Genomic DNA, 14,730 nt, shown 5'->3' with positions numbered 1-14,730 from the left:
ATTTCAGTTGCTTCACTCACTAATACCATCTTCAGCCCATTGGGGTGACTATGTACACAGTCACTACTTTTACACCTTTTATTTGGAAATATTTTTGCAAGCTATATTGATTTTCTCCCCTCCTTGAACTGCCACCTTATTGTGGTGGAGGGGTTTGTGTGCTTGAATGATCCTAGGAGCTATGTTGTCGGGGGCATTATGCCCCTGTCAGGGTTTCCCAAGGCAGACAGGTCCTAGGTGACAGGCCAGACTAAGAGCAGTTCACCAAAACCCCTATGGAGAAAAATCCGAGGACCGTGACGTCGCCCGGGATGACGCAGCCGGGGCCCCACCCTGGAGCCAGGCCCGGGGTTGGGGCTCGTATGCGAGCGCTTGGTGGCCGGGCCTTTGCCCATGGGGCCCGGCCGGGCTCAGCCCGAAGAGGTGACGTGGGCCCGACCTCCTGTGGGTTCACCACCCACAGAGGTAGCAGTAGGGGACTGGTGCAATGTGGATTGGGTGGCAGTCGAAGGCAGGGGCCTCGACGACCTGATCCCCGGACACAGCGGCTGGCTGTTGGGACATGGAATGTCACTTCGCTGGGGGGGAAAGAGCCTGAGCTTGTGCGGGAGGTTGAGAGGTACCGGCTAGAGATAGTCGGGCTCACCTCCACGCACAGCTTGGGCTCTGGAACCCAGCTCCTCGAGAGGGGCTGGACTCTCCACTTCTCTGGAGTCGCCCGTGGTGAGCGGCGGCGGGCTGGTGTGGGCTTGCTTATAGCTCCCCAGCTCAGCCGCCATGTGTTGGAGTTTACCCCAGTGAACGAGAGGGTCGCCTCGCTGCGCCTTCGGATTGGGGAGAGGGCTCTTGCTGTTGTTTGTGCCTATGGCCCAAATAGCAGTATAGAGTATCCGGCCTTCTTGGAGTCCCTGGGAGAGGTACTGAGGAGTGCTCAGACTGGGGACTCCATTGTGTTACTGGGGGACTTCAATGCTCACGTGGGAGATGACAGTGACACCTGGAGGGGCGTGGTTGGGAGGAACGGCCTCCCCGATCTGAACCCGAGTGGTGTTTTGTTATTGGACTTCTGTGCTAGTCACGGTTTGTCCATAACGAACACCATGTTCGAGCATAGGGGTGTCCATAAGTGCACGTGGCACCAGGACACCTTAGGTCGGAGGTCAATGATAGACTTTGTAGTCGTTTCATCTGATCTCCGGCCCTATGTCTTGGACACTTGGGTGAAGAGAGGGGCTGAGCTGTCAACTGATCACCACCTGGTGGTGAGTTGGATCCGCTGGCGGAGGAGGAAGCTGGACAGACCTGGCAGGCCCAAACGTATGGTGAGGGTCTGCTGGGAACGTCTGGCCGAGCACTCTGTCGGGGAGGTCTTTAACTCCCACCTCCGGGAGAGCTTTTCCCAGCTTCCGAGGGAGGCGGGGGACATTGAGTCTGAGTGGACCATGTTCTCTACCTCCATTGTGGGCGCAGCTGTTCGGAGCTGTGGCCGCAAGGTCTCCGGTGCCTGTCGTGGCGGCAATCCCCGAACCCGGTGGTGGACACCAGAAGTAAGGGATGCCGTCAAGCTGAAGAAGGAGTCCTATCGGGCCATGTTAACCTCCAGGACTCCCGAGGCAGCTGACGGGTATCGGCAGGCCAGGCGTGCTGCAGCTCGGGCAGTTGCGGAGGCAAAAACTCGGAACTGGGAGGAGTTCGGGGAGGCCATGGAGAAGGACTATCGGTCGGCCTCGAAGAAATTCTGGCAAACCGTCCGGCGCCTCAGGAGGGGGAAGCAGTACTCTGCCAACACTGTTTACAGTGCGGGTGGGGAGCTGTTGACCTCGACTGGGGACATTGTCGGGCGGTGGAAGGAATACTTTGAGGATCTCCTCAATCCCACCGTCATGTCTTCCACTGAGGAGACTGAGGCTGATGACTCAGAGGTGGACTCGTCCATTACCCAAGCCGAAGTCACTGAGGTGGTTTGCAAGCTCCTCGGTGGCAAGGCACCGGGGGTGGATGAGATCCGCCCTGAGTATCTCAAGTCTCTGGATGTTGTGGGGCTGTCTTGGTTGACACGCCTCTGCAACATCGCGTGGCGGTCAGGGACAGTGCCTCTGGAGTGGCAGACTGGGGTGGTGGTCCCTCTTTTTAAGAAAGGGGACCGGAGAGTGTGCCCCAATTATAGGGGAATCACACTTCTCAGCCTCCCAGGGAAGGTTTACTCCAGGGTACTGGAGAGGAGAATTCGACCAATAGTCGAACCTCGGATCCAGGAGGAACAATGCGGTTTTCGTCCTGGTCGCGGAACACTGGACCAGCTCTATACCCTTCATAGGGTGCTCGAGGGTTCATGGGAGTTTGCCCAACCAGTCCACATGTGCTTTGTGGATCTGGAGAAGGCATTCGACCGTGTCCCCCGTAGTATTCTGTGGGGGGTGCTTCGGGAGTATGGGGTTCGGGGCTCTTTGCTAAGGGCTGTCCGGTCCCTGTACGAACGGAGCAGGAGTCTGGTTCGCATTGCCGGCAGTAAGTCAGACCTGTTCCCAGTGCATGTTGGACTCCGGCAGGGCTGCCCTTTGTCACCGGTTCTGTTCATAATTTTTATGGACAGAATTTCTAGGCGCAGCCAGGGGCCAGAAGGAATCCTGTTTGGGAACCACAGGATTTCATCTCTGCTTTTTGCGGATGATGTTGTCCTGTTGGCTTCTTCAAACCAGGACCTTCAGCATGCACTGGGGCGGTTTGCAGTCGAGTGTGAAGCGGCTGGGATGAGAATCAGCACCTCCAAGTCCGAGGCCATGGTTCTCGACCGGAAAAGGGTGGCTTGCCCTCTCCAGGTTGGTGGAGAAGTTCTGCCTCAAGTGGAGGAGTTTAAGTATCTCGGGATCTTGTTCACGAGTGAGGGAAGGATGGAGCGTGAGATCGACAGGCGGATCGGTGCAGCCTCCGCAGTGATGCGGTTGCTTTACCGGTCCGTTGTGGTGAAGAAGGAGCTGAGCCAAAAGGCGAAGCTCTCAATTTACCGGTCGATCTACGTTCCGACTCTCACCTATGGTCATGAGCTTTGGGTAATGACCGAAAGGACAAGATCGCGGATACAAGCGGCCGAAATGAGTTTCCTTCGCAGGGTGGCTGGGCGCTCCCTTAGAGATAGGGTGAGAAGCACAGTCACTCGGGAGGAGCTTGGAGTAGAGCCGCTGCTGCTCCACATCGAGAGGAATCAGCTGAGGTGGCTCGGGCATCTTTTTCGGATGCCTCCTGGACGCCTCCCTGGGGAGGTGTTCCAGGCATGTCCCCCCGGGAGGAGGCCCCGGGGAAGACCCAGGACACGCTGGAGGGACTATGTCTCTCGGCTGGCCTGGGAACGCCTCGGTGTTCTTCCCGAGGAGCTGGCCGAGGTGTCTGGGGAAAGGGAAGTTTGGGCTTCCCTGCTTAGACTGCTGCCTCCGCGACCCGGTCCCGGATAAAGCGGAAGAAGACGAGACGAGATATTGATTTTCTCCCAAATATTATGGACTAGGGCGGCACGGTGGTGTAGTGGTTAGCGCTGTCGCCTCACAGCAAGAAGGTCCTGGGTTCGAGCCCCGGGGCCGGCGAGGGCCTTTCTGTGTGGAGTTTGCATGTTCTCCCCGTGTCCGTGTGGGTTTCCTCCGGGTGCTCCGGTTTCCCCCACAGTCCAAAGACATGCAGGTTAGGTTAACTGGTGACTCTAAATTGACCGTAGGTGTGAATGTGAGTGTGAATGGTTGTCTGTGTCTATGTGTCAGCCCTGTGATGACCTGGCGACTTGTCCAGGGTGTACCCCGCCTTTCGCCCATAGTCAGCTGGGATAGGCTCCAGCTTGCCTGCGACCCTGTAGAAGGATAAAGCGGCTAGAGATAATGAGATGAGATATTATGGACTATTTTGTGCTGATTCATTGTGTAGTATTTTTAGTTCAAGGTTGTAACACGACAAATAAGGAAAAGTGTGTGTGTGTGTGTGTGTGTGTGTGTCAAAAAGAGATCTTAGTGAAATGCAAGATAATAATAATAATAATAATAATAATAATAATACAAACCCCATTTCCAGAAAAGTTTGGATATTTTCCAGAATGCAAGAAAAGCATTCTTTTAACAAATCACAGATAACAAATCTGTGATTTGTTAATTCACATGAACCTTTATTTAACTTTCAGAAGTACAAAGAAAAGATTTTCAGTAGTTTTACTGACCAACTTAATGGTATTATGTAAATATAAACAAAGTTAGAATTTGATTCCTGCAACACACTCAAAAAAAAGTTGGGACAGAGACAAAATAAAGACTTGAAAAGTTTATAGGATATTCAAGTAACACCATTCTGGAAGATTCGACAATATGCAGGTTAATTGGGAACATGATTGAGTTTAAAAGGAGCAGCACCAAAGGCTGAGTCTTTGTAAGCAGGAATGGGTCGTGGTTCACTGCTTTGTGCCAAAATTCATGAGAGAATTATTTGTCAATGCAAAAAGAAAATTTCTCAACGCAAGATTTTAGGTCTTTCAAAATCTACAGTCCACAATATTGTGAAAAGATTCAAGGAATTTGGAGACATCTCAGTGTGTAAAGGGCAAGGTTGGAAACCACTGTTGAATGGGAGTGACCTTCAAGCCCTCCGGCGGCACTGCCTGGGAAACCGTCATGCTAATGTGATAAATATAGCCACATGGGCTTGGGAGGACTTCAGAAAACTGTTATCACTGAACACAGTCCACCGCTGCATCCAGAAACGCAACCTGATACTCTATTACACAAGGAGGAAGCCATTCATCAATTCTATACAGAAACGCTGCTGATTTCTCTGGGCCTGAACTCATCTCAGATGGACCGAAAGACAGTGGAAATGTGTGCTGTGCTCAGATGAGTCACATTTCAGATTGTTTTTGGGAAAACCGGATGCCGAGTTCCCAGTGCCAAAGGTGAGCACGACCGTCCAGTTTGTTGATGTAAAAGCAGCATCTGTGATGGTGGTGGTGGTGGTGGTGGGGGGGGGGGGTCAGTGCCCACAGCATGGATAAGTTGCATGAGTGTGAAGGTACCATTGATACATTGGGATTTTAGAGAGGCATATTCATCAAGGTGATGTCTCTTCCCAGGAAGTCCATGTTTATTTGAGCAGGACAATGCCAGGCCTCATTCTGCATGGGCTGCAACAGCACAGATTCATAGACCTTCATGGCCTGCTGCCAGTCCAGATCTGTCTCCTATTGAGAATGTATGGAGCATCATGAAGAGGAGAATCAAACAACGGAGACCACGGACTGTTGAGCAGCTGAAGTCTTGTATTGAGCAAAAATGGACAAAAATTCCAATTGCAAAACTGCAACAATTCGTATCCTCATATCTCATATGATTAAAAAGTGTTATTAAAAGGAAAAGGTGATGTAATACAATGGTAATAATGCCTCTGTCCCAATGTTTCTTGAGTATGTTACAGGCATCAAATTCTAACTTCATTTATATTTAGAAAATACAATTAAGTTGGTCAGTAAATCTGTTGAAAATCTTTTCTTTGTCCTTTCATTAAATTTCGTTAAATAAGGGTTCACGTAAATTAACTGATTACCTGATTCAAGATGGCGACGCACACAGATGCTGTGGCTCTCGGCTCTCTGTCAAGGTGCATTACACTAGTATTGTTTGTATGTGTAGTGTGCTTTAGAACATGGTATCATGCCACACATGTCTACAGTCACATAGAACTACTGAACATAGGACTATGATGCCAGGTTGCAGTCACGAGTGACTTTCAGCAGACCCACAATATCCTGCTGGACATAGCGAGAGCTCCAGCATCTCCGTGGATTGTTGTTGGCCCCAACAAGTGGCGGAGGGAGTGCAAGCAGAAGCGGGGTTGCCAAGTGGGCCTGCTAGCCAGGCAAAGGGAGCAGCTACTCAAACCCCTATTACCCAGCATCTTCTTGACCAACGCAAGATCCATTGTTCACAAGATCAACGAGTTGGAATTACATCTTGCAGTAAACCCCTCCATTCATGATTGTTGTGTGCTGATCATCATGGAGACCTGGCTACATCAACTGATCCCAGATGCTACAGTACAGCTAGCAGGCCACACCACTCATCACTATGACAGAAATGGAGACTCTGGTAAGAGCAGAGAAGGAGTACTGTGTGTATATGTTCACAATGACTGGTGTACAAACAGTAAGATCACACACACCCATTGCTCTCCTGACATAGAAGCAATGACAGTTGTTTGCAGACCCTTCTACCTGCCCAGAGAGCTGATAATGGTGCTCATTACTGCTGTTTATATTCCACCAGATACTAACATTAGCATAGCTCTCACCCATCTACATGACACTGTTAATAGACAGCAGCAAGCTCATCCTGAGGGAGTACAAATCATTGCTGGGGATTTTAATCAAGCATGCTTAAAGGCTGTCCTTCCCAAATTTGTACAGTATGTACCGTGCTCCACCAGAGGGATTAACACACTGGACTGTGTCTATTCTAATCTGAAGCATGCTTACAGAGCAGTCCTCCTCCCACATCTGGGTCTGCCTGACCATCTTTCACTGCTCCTCATCCCTGCATACACTCCCCTCAGGAAGAAACTAAGTCGGTCACAAAGGCTGTAAAAACCTGGCCGGAGGATGCACTCTCCAAGCTTCAGGACTGCTTCACGGTCACAGAATGGAATATCCTTGAACAACAGGACTTACAGAGCTTTACTGACACTGTTCTGTCTTACATCAAGTTTTGTATGGATAATGTCACAGTTGACAAGCACATTCGTGTTTATCCAAAATGAAAACCCTGGATTACAAACAAAGTTCAGTCACTCCTGAGGGCCCATAACTCCGCCTTCAGGACAGGTGACAAGACCCTGTACAGCACGGTGAAAGCAGACTTAAGGAGGGGCATTAAAGGTGCAAAGGAAGCCTACAAGAGGAAGGTGGAGGACCATTTGTCAAACAACAACCCACATCAAGTGTGGCAGGGACTAAAACACCTCACAAACTATAAAGACAACACCTCTGTGACCATCAGTGTCAACGCCTCACTGGCAGAGGAATTAAACCATTTATTTGCCCGCTTTGAGGCAACGAGGCCTCACATAGTCGCACCCCCTCAACAGACCACAAGCTCACACACACTCTCCAGGAACATCAAGTGAGTCATGTGTTTAGGTCTGTGAACACAAGGAAAGCTGCTGGACCAGACGGAATACCTCGTGAATTACTCAAATCCTGTGCTTAACAGTTCTCAGCAGTCTTTACTAATCTCTCCCTGACACACTCCACTGTCACACCTTGTCTTAAGTCGGCTACTATAATTCCTATCCCCAAAAACTCAACTACCAGCAATCTCATTGACTATAGACCCATTGCCTGAACACCAGTAGTTGCTAAATGCTTTGAGAGACTAATGTCACATCACATTAAAGACTGCCTCCCTCCTACCTTTGACCCATATTAATTCGCATACAGAGCAAACCGATCTACTGATGATGCCATCTCCACAGCCCTCCACACTGCTCTGAGCCACCTGGAACAGCTGGAGACCACCGTAAGGATGCTCTTTGTTAATTACAGCTCAGGTTTTAACACCATCATCCCTGACATCCTTGTGGACAAGCTGGCTGCCCTGGACTTTCCCCCAGCCACTTGTGCCTGGATCAAAGACTTTCTTACAAACCGCCCACAGACTGTCAAGATCGGCACTCACAGCTCCTCCAGCCTCATGCTCAGCACTGACTCTCCACAAGGCTGTGTACTGAGCCCTCTCCTGTATGCCATCTACACCCATTACTGTACTCCCACCCACCCCACCAACACAATAATTAAATTTGTGGATGACACCACCTTGGTGGGGCTCATAATTGGAGGGGACAAGTCAGCCTACAGGGACAAGGTGCAGCAGCTGGCAGAGTGGTGTGCCAAAAACAATCTGGCTCTCAACACCAAGAAAACAAAGGAGGTGATCATGGACTTCAGGAGGCACAAAGCTGAACTCGCTCCCCTCTACATCAACAGAGACTGAGTGGAGAGGGTCTGCACCTTTAAATCCCTGGGGACTCATATCTCTAAGGACCTCTCCTGGTCAGCTAACACAACAGCTGTAGTGAGGAAGGTCCAACAGCGAATCCACTTCTTGAAAGTCCTCAAAAGGAACAGACTGGAGGAGAGGCTGTTGGTGACCTTCTACTGCTCCACCATCGGGAGTGTGCTGGCTTTCTCCATCACTGTGTGGGATGCTGGCTGCACAGCAGCTGACAAGAAAAAACTGCAGAGGGTGATAAAGTCAGTTGAAAAGACAATTGGCTGTCCTCTGCCTTCCCTGGATGACATCGCTAGATCTCGATGCCTCTCCAGAACTAGGAAGATCATTCACGACCACCTCCATCCCAGACACCACCTGCTCAGCTTGCTGCCCTCTGGAAGGAGGTACAGGAGCATAAAGAACAGAGCAAACAGACTGAAAAACAGCTTCTTTCCATGAGCTGTCAGGACACTTAATACACACATGGGTCGCTAAAATGCTCTTTTGCTTATTTTTATGAAGTGCAATAACTTTTAACTACCTTGATTTTATTTATTTATTTACAGTGGTGCTTGAAAGTTTGTGAACCCTTGAGAATTTTCTATATTTCTGCATAAAATATGACCTAAAACATCATCAGATTTTCACACAAGTCCTAAAAGTAGATAAAGAGAACCCACTTAAACAAATGAGACAAAAATATTATACTTGATCCTTTATTTATTGAGCAAAATGATCCAATATTTTGAGAGCCGCAGCATCTGTGTGCACCGCCATCTTGAACCAGGTCATCTGTTAATTTACGTGAACCTTTATTTAACTGATGAAAGGACAAAGAAAAGATTTTCAACAGCTTTACTGACCAACTTAATTGTATTTTCTAAATATAAATGAAGTTAGAATTTGATGCCTGTAACATACTCAAAAAACGTTGGGACAGAGGCATTATTACCATTGTATTACATCACCTTTTCCTTTTAATAACACTTTTTAATCGTATGGGACATGAGGATATGAATTGTTGCAGTTTTGCAATTGGAATTTTTGTCCATTTTTGCTCGATACAAGACTTCAGCTGCTCAACAGTCTGTGGTCTCCGTTGTCTGATTCTCCTCTTCCTGATGCTCCATACATTCTCAAGAGGAGACAGATCTGGACTGGCAGCAGGCCAGTCAAGTACATGCACTCTGTGTCTATGAAGCCATGCTGTTGCAGCCCATGCAGAATGAGGCCTGGCATCGTCCTGCTCAAATAAGCATGGACTTCCTGGGAAGAGACATCGTCTTGATGAATATGCCTCTCTAAAATCCCAATATCTCAATGGTACCTTCACACACATGCAACTTATCCATGCTGTGGGCACTGATCCCCCCCACACACACACACATACCATCACAGATGCTGCTTTTACATCAACAAACTGGACAGCCATGTTCAACTTTGGCACTGAGAAAACATGTTTTTGAAAACATGGCAACGCGTACACATGCAGCAGCTCCTCTACATCCCAACAGAATGGTGTTTTCGTGTTTTTTGTGTTTTAAAACAGTGTGTATCTGTTCGTCTTTGTAGCATCCATCAGGCTTAAGGCGCCCATACTCCTGTGAGTTTCTGCTCGACATCCGCAGAACTATATTCACAGATATAAATTCAGCGGACGCAGAAGTGCTATGCGACTATGGTTTGCTCCGGAGGCCTGCTCAACCACCGACCCCCACTCCTGCATCCAGTCCACAGTGGAAGCGCCACAGGCGGAACATGCTGAAGCAGAAGAGGGGCAAGCGCGGAGGTATCCGGGCTAGGCTAGCGGCTATCCCTCACCGGCCAGCTATGCCTACCATCACTCTGGCCAACGTACGCTTGCTGGACAACAAGCTGGATTATGTCCACCTACTCTGCTCATCTTCTAAGTCTGTGAGTGAGTGTTGTGTCCTTGTGTTTGTGGAAACATGGCTTAACGACAGCATCCCTGACTGTGTCATTCAGCTAGCCCAGCTAACATGCTACCGGTCAGACAGAGCGCTAGTCAAGGGGGGAAGACTCATGGCGGAGGACTCTGTGTTTACATCAGTGATGCCTGGTGCCGCGATGCTGTTGTGGTCTGCAAACACTGCTCACCACTGGTGGAGTTTATAATTATTAAGTGCCAGCCATTCTACCTGCCGAGGGAATTTACAGCCATATTGCTGGTAGCAATATACATCCCTCCCGGCTCCAATAACAACAGGAGTGAAGCACTGAATGAACTCTATCAGCACATCAGTGAGCAGCAGACAGCCCACCCAGATGCTTTCCTCATCCTGGCTGGGGATTTCAACCATGCAAACCCCAAGAGCGTGTTTCCAAAAGTCTATGGACATATCAACTTTCCCACACGTGGAAACAATACTCTGGACAATGTTTACACCGTGCATAAAGGCGCCTACAAAGCCCTATCCCTCCCTGACCTTGGGGCCTCAGATCACTCCACTGTTATGCTAATGCAAGCATACAGGATGCTGGTTAAAGTCACCAAACCAGCTACAAAGCAGGTACATGTGTGGCCAGAGGGGTCCTCAGAGGCACTCCAGGACTGTTTTTCCACCACTGACTGGAGCATGTTCAGACAGGCGGCCACCTACAACAACACTACAGATCTCCAGGAGTACATGGAGACTGTCACTGCCTACATGAGGAAGTGCATGGACAACGTTACAGTCACCAGAACCATCTCCATTCGGGCAAATCAGAAGCCATGTCTGTCAGGAGAAGTCCACAGGCTCCTGAGGGCTCGGAATGCCGCCTTCAGAGCTGGGGATGAGGTGGGCCTGAGGACAGCTAGGGCCAACCTGTCACGAGGCATCAGGGTGGCCAAGAGACAGTATTCCAGGAACATTGCTGACTACTTCAACGACAGCAGAGACACCAGGAACCTGTGGCGGGGGATTCAGACCATCACAGACTACAAGCCCTTGCCGCAGACCTGTGATAATTCCACCTCTCTGCTGAATCAGTTGAATGGCTTCTTCGCTCGCTCTGAGGCAGACAACAGCACCACGGCACAGAAGACCCCACCACCTCCCGGCGACCAAGTGTTAACGCTGTCCCCAGACAGCATGAGGAGAGCTCTCAGGACAACAAATGCACAGAAAGCCCCAGGTCCTGATAACATTTCTGGTCATGTCCTGAGAGACTGTGCTGAGAAGCTCACAGATGTCTTTACAGACATCTTCAACATCTCGTTGAGCCAGGCTGTTGTCCCCACGTGCCACAAAGCCACCACCATCATCCCGGTCCTGAAGAAGCCGTCTTCCTCCTGCTTCAATGACTACCGCCCGGTCGCACTCACTCCCATCCTCATGAAGTGCTTCGAGCGGCTAGTCATGCAGCATATCAAGTCTGCCCTCCCCCTCGCCCTGGACCCTTTCCAGTTTGCATATCAATCCAACTGTTCGACTGATGATGCCATCTCCACTGCCCTCCACTCAGCCCTCACCCACCTGGAGACAAAAGACTCGTACGTCAGAATGCTGTTTATAGACTTTAGCTCAGCATTCAATACAATCAATCCTCAGCAGGTCATTCATAAACTGGACCAGCTGAGACTCAACACCTCCCTGTGCAACTGGCTGATGGACTTCCTGATGGGGAGACCACAGGCTGTACGGGTCGGCAGCAACTCCTCCAGCACCATCACACTGAACACGGGGGCCCCCCAAGGATGTGTGCTAAGCCCCCTCCTCTTCACTCTGCTGACCCACGACTGCACACCAACATCCAGCTCCAACCTCTTCATTAAGTTTGCGGATGACACGACTGTGGTGGGTCTCATCAACAATGGCGATGAGACAATCTACAGGAGTGAGGTGAGCCACTTGGCCATGTGGTGCAAGGACAACAATTTCCGCCTGAACGTGGAGAAGATGAAGGAGATTGTTGTGGACTTCAGGAGAGTGCACACCCAGCATGCTCCATTAACTATCGATGGTGCTGCAGTGGAGAGGGTGAGCAGCACCAAGTTTCTGGGTGTGCACATCTCTGAAGACCTGTCCTGGAGCAACAACACCGCATCACTGGCCAAAAAAGCCCAACAGCATCTGTACTTCCTCCACAAACTGAGGAGAGCAAGAGCCCCAGCCCCCATCATGCACACATTCTACAGAGGCACCATCGAGAACATCCTGACCAGCTGCATCACTGTGTGGTATGGCGCCTGTACCGTGTCCTACTGCAAGACTCTGCAGCACATCGTGAGAGCAGCTGAGAGGATCATTGATGTCTCTCTCCCTTCTCTTATGGATATCTATAACTCCCGCCTCACCCACAAAGCCATCAGGATTGCAGGTGACCCCACCCACCCATCTCACAGCCTCTTCAGCCTGCTGCCGTCGGGGAGGAGACTGCGGAGTCTCCGGGCCAAAACCAGCAGGCTCAAGGACAGTTTCTTTCACCAGGCGGTCAGGAGGCTCAACTCCCTCCCTGTTCTGCCCCTCTTCCCCCCTTTGCCCCCTGCCACAGATTCTGCCCGCACACCCCCCTGCCCCCCCTTCAGCATCTGACATCATGTCACCCTCACACACACACACACACACACACACACACACACACACACACACACACACATACATACTCTCAACATTCATTCACACACTGAACTCAGGGACTGCACATTTCACTTTACCTTGCTCATTTGGACTATTCCGCACTACCTCACCTTAGCCATTAGTTTATTGTTTATACTGCTTATTTCATGTTTACCTGCTATACCTCAAGTGCCCGTGACTGTTTATTTTATGCCCTTTTACTCCAATTTATATGTGTGTGTATATATATGTGTGTGTGTGTGTGTGTGTGTGTATATATATATATATATATATATGAGTGTTTAGTCTATGTCTAGTTCTTATCTAGAGTGTTTATACTGTTTATATTGTTTTTCAGTTATTCTATTTTTATTTATTGCATTGCCTGTTTGCACCGTGGGTCAGAGAGGACTGAAATTTCATCTGTGCTGTATGTCGAGCGTGTATAGCACATTTGACAATAAACTTGACTTGACTTGACTTGAGAACTCAGTGTCCGGTTTTCCCAAAAACAATCCGAAATGTGACTCATCTGAGCATAGCACACATTTCCACTGTCTTTCCGTCCATCTGAGATGAGTTCAGGCCCAGAGAAATCAGCAGCGTTTCTGTATAGAATTGATGAATGGCTTCCTCCTTGTGTAATACAGTATCAGGTTGCGTTTCTGGATGCAGCGGTGGACTGTGTTAAGTGATGACAGTTTTCTGAAGTCCTCCCAAGCCCATGTGGCTATATTTATCACATTAGCATGACGGTTTCTCAGGCAGTGCCGCCAGAGGGCTTGAAGGTCACGCCTGTTCAACAGTGGTTTCCGACCTTGCCCTTTACACACTGAGATGTCTCCAAATTCCTTGAATCTTTTCACAATATTATGGACTGTAGATTTTGAAAGACCTAAAATCTTGTGTTGAGAAATGTTCTTTTTGCATTGACAAATAATTCTCTCATGAATTTTGGCACAAAGCAGTGAACCATGCCCCATTCCTGCTTACAAAGACTGAGCCTTTGGTGCTGCTCCTTTTAAACCCAATCATGTTCCCAAATAACCTGCATATTGTTGAATCTTCCAGAATGGTGTTACTTGAATATCCTATAAACTTTTCAAGTCTTATTTTGTCCCTGTCCCAACTTTTTTTGAGTGTGTTGCAGGAATCAAATTCTAACTTTGTTTATATTTACATAATACAATTAAGTTGGTCAGTAAAACTATTGAAAATCTTTTCTTTGTACTTTTGAAAGTTAAATAAAGGTTCATGTGAATTAACAAATCACAGATTTTTGCTTTTCTTGCATTCTGGAAAATATCCAAACTTTTCTGGAAATGGGGTTTGTATTATTATTATTATTATTATTATTATTATTATTATTATTATTATCTTGCATTTCACTAAGATCTCTTTTTAACACACACACACACTAATTCTAAAGGGTTCATAAACTTTCAAGCACCACTGTAATTTGTTGCATCTTATTTAAACCATTAATCTTGCGTAGAGCTGAAACGCTGTAGGAGTGAGAGCTGTAAGTCTCTGTGTGAGTTCTGTGTGGAAAAATAATGTGGTGGTGGTGGGTAGTTATGGATACAGTTAACACAAAAAAAAATTCAGAAAAAAATTACAGCAGCACTAAAAACTCGTTGTTGTTTTGTTTTTGTTTTTTAAATCACACCATTAAGTCTGCATTTATATCATGATATTTTTTAACTGTTCAAATCTTATGTTTTATCAGGGATGCAAAACATTTCTACACATTTAGGCCAAAATTAAGCATATTAAATAAAATTCATTAATAAATAAATTAATAGGACGAGCAACTAAAATTAATTTACAATCGATTAACTAAACTATCAGTAAGCATCAGTTAATCAACTGACATCATCCACTAATCAACCATTCATCACTTCATCAATGAAGGAGACAACTGATCAGATGTCAAACACTTAATGAAGAATCAATCAATCACCAAGACAGCTGTTCAATCATCAACCAATTAATCAGCTACCAATGACTGACAAAATGACCATACTCACTGAATATCAGCACCAGCAAATACACACATCTGCACATCTCAGATCTCTCTCTCTCTTTCTCTGTCAGTATCCTCTCTATCTCTGTGTACCTCACTTTAATCTGCCACATTCTTCATTGTCTCTCTTTCT

The 14,730-nt window shown here is 48.0% G+C and overlaps 1 protein-coding gene across 1 annotated transcript in view; it reads right to left on the bottom strand.

Annotated features, from left to right (window-relative positions):
- LOC132882172 (uncharacterized) overlaps positions 1–14,730 on the bottom strand; it is a 26,677-nt gene extending 11,947 nt beyond the window's left edge. The window contains exon 1 of the mRNA XM_060915450.1: positions 14,602–14,730. Within this exon, the coding sequence (XP_060771433.1) occupies positions 14,602–14,710 (109 nt within the window). The 5' untranslated portion in view covers positions 14,711–14,730. The remainder of the gene's footprint in view (positions 1–14,601) is intronic.

The sequence above is a fragment of the Neoarius graeffei genome, chromosome 2, assembly GCF_027579695.1.
Source record: "Neoarius graeffei isolate fNeoGra1 chromosome 2, fNeoGra1.pri, whole genome shotgun sequence".
Taxonomy (NCBI): domain Eukaryota; kingdom Metazoa; phylum Chordata; class Actinopteri; order Siluriformes; family Ariidae; genus Neoarius; species Neoarius graeffei.
This window is presented reverse-complemented; position numbering and strand designations above follow the sequence as displayed.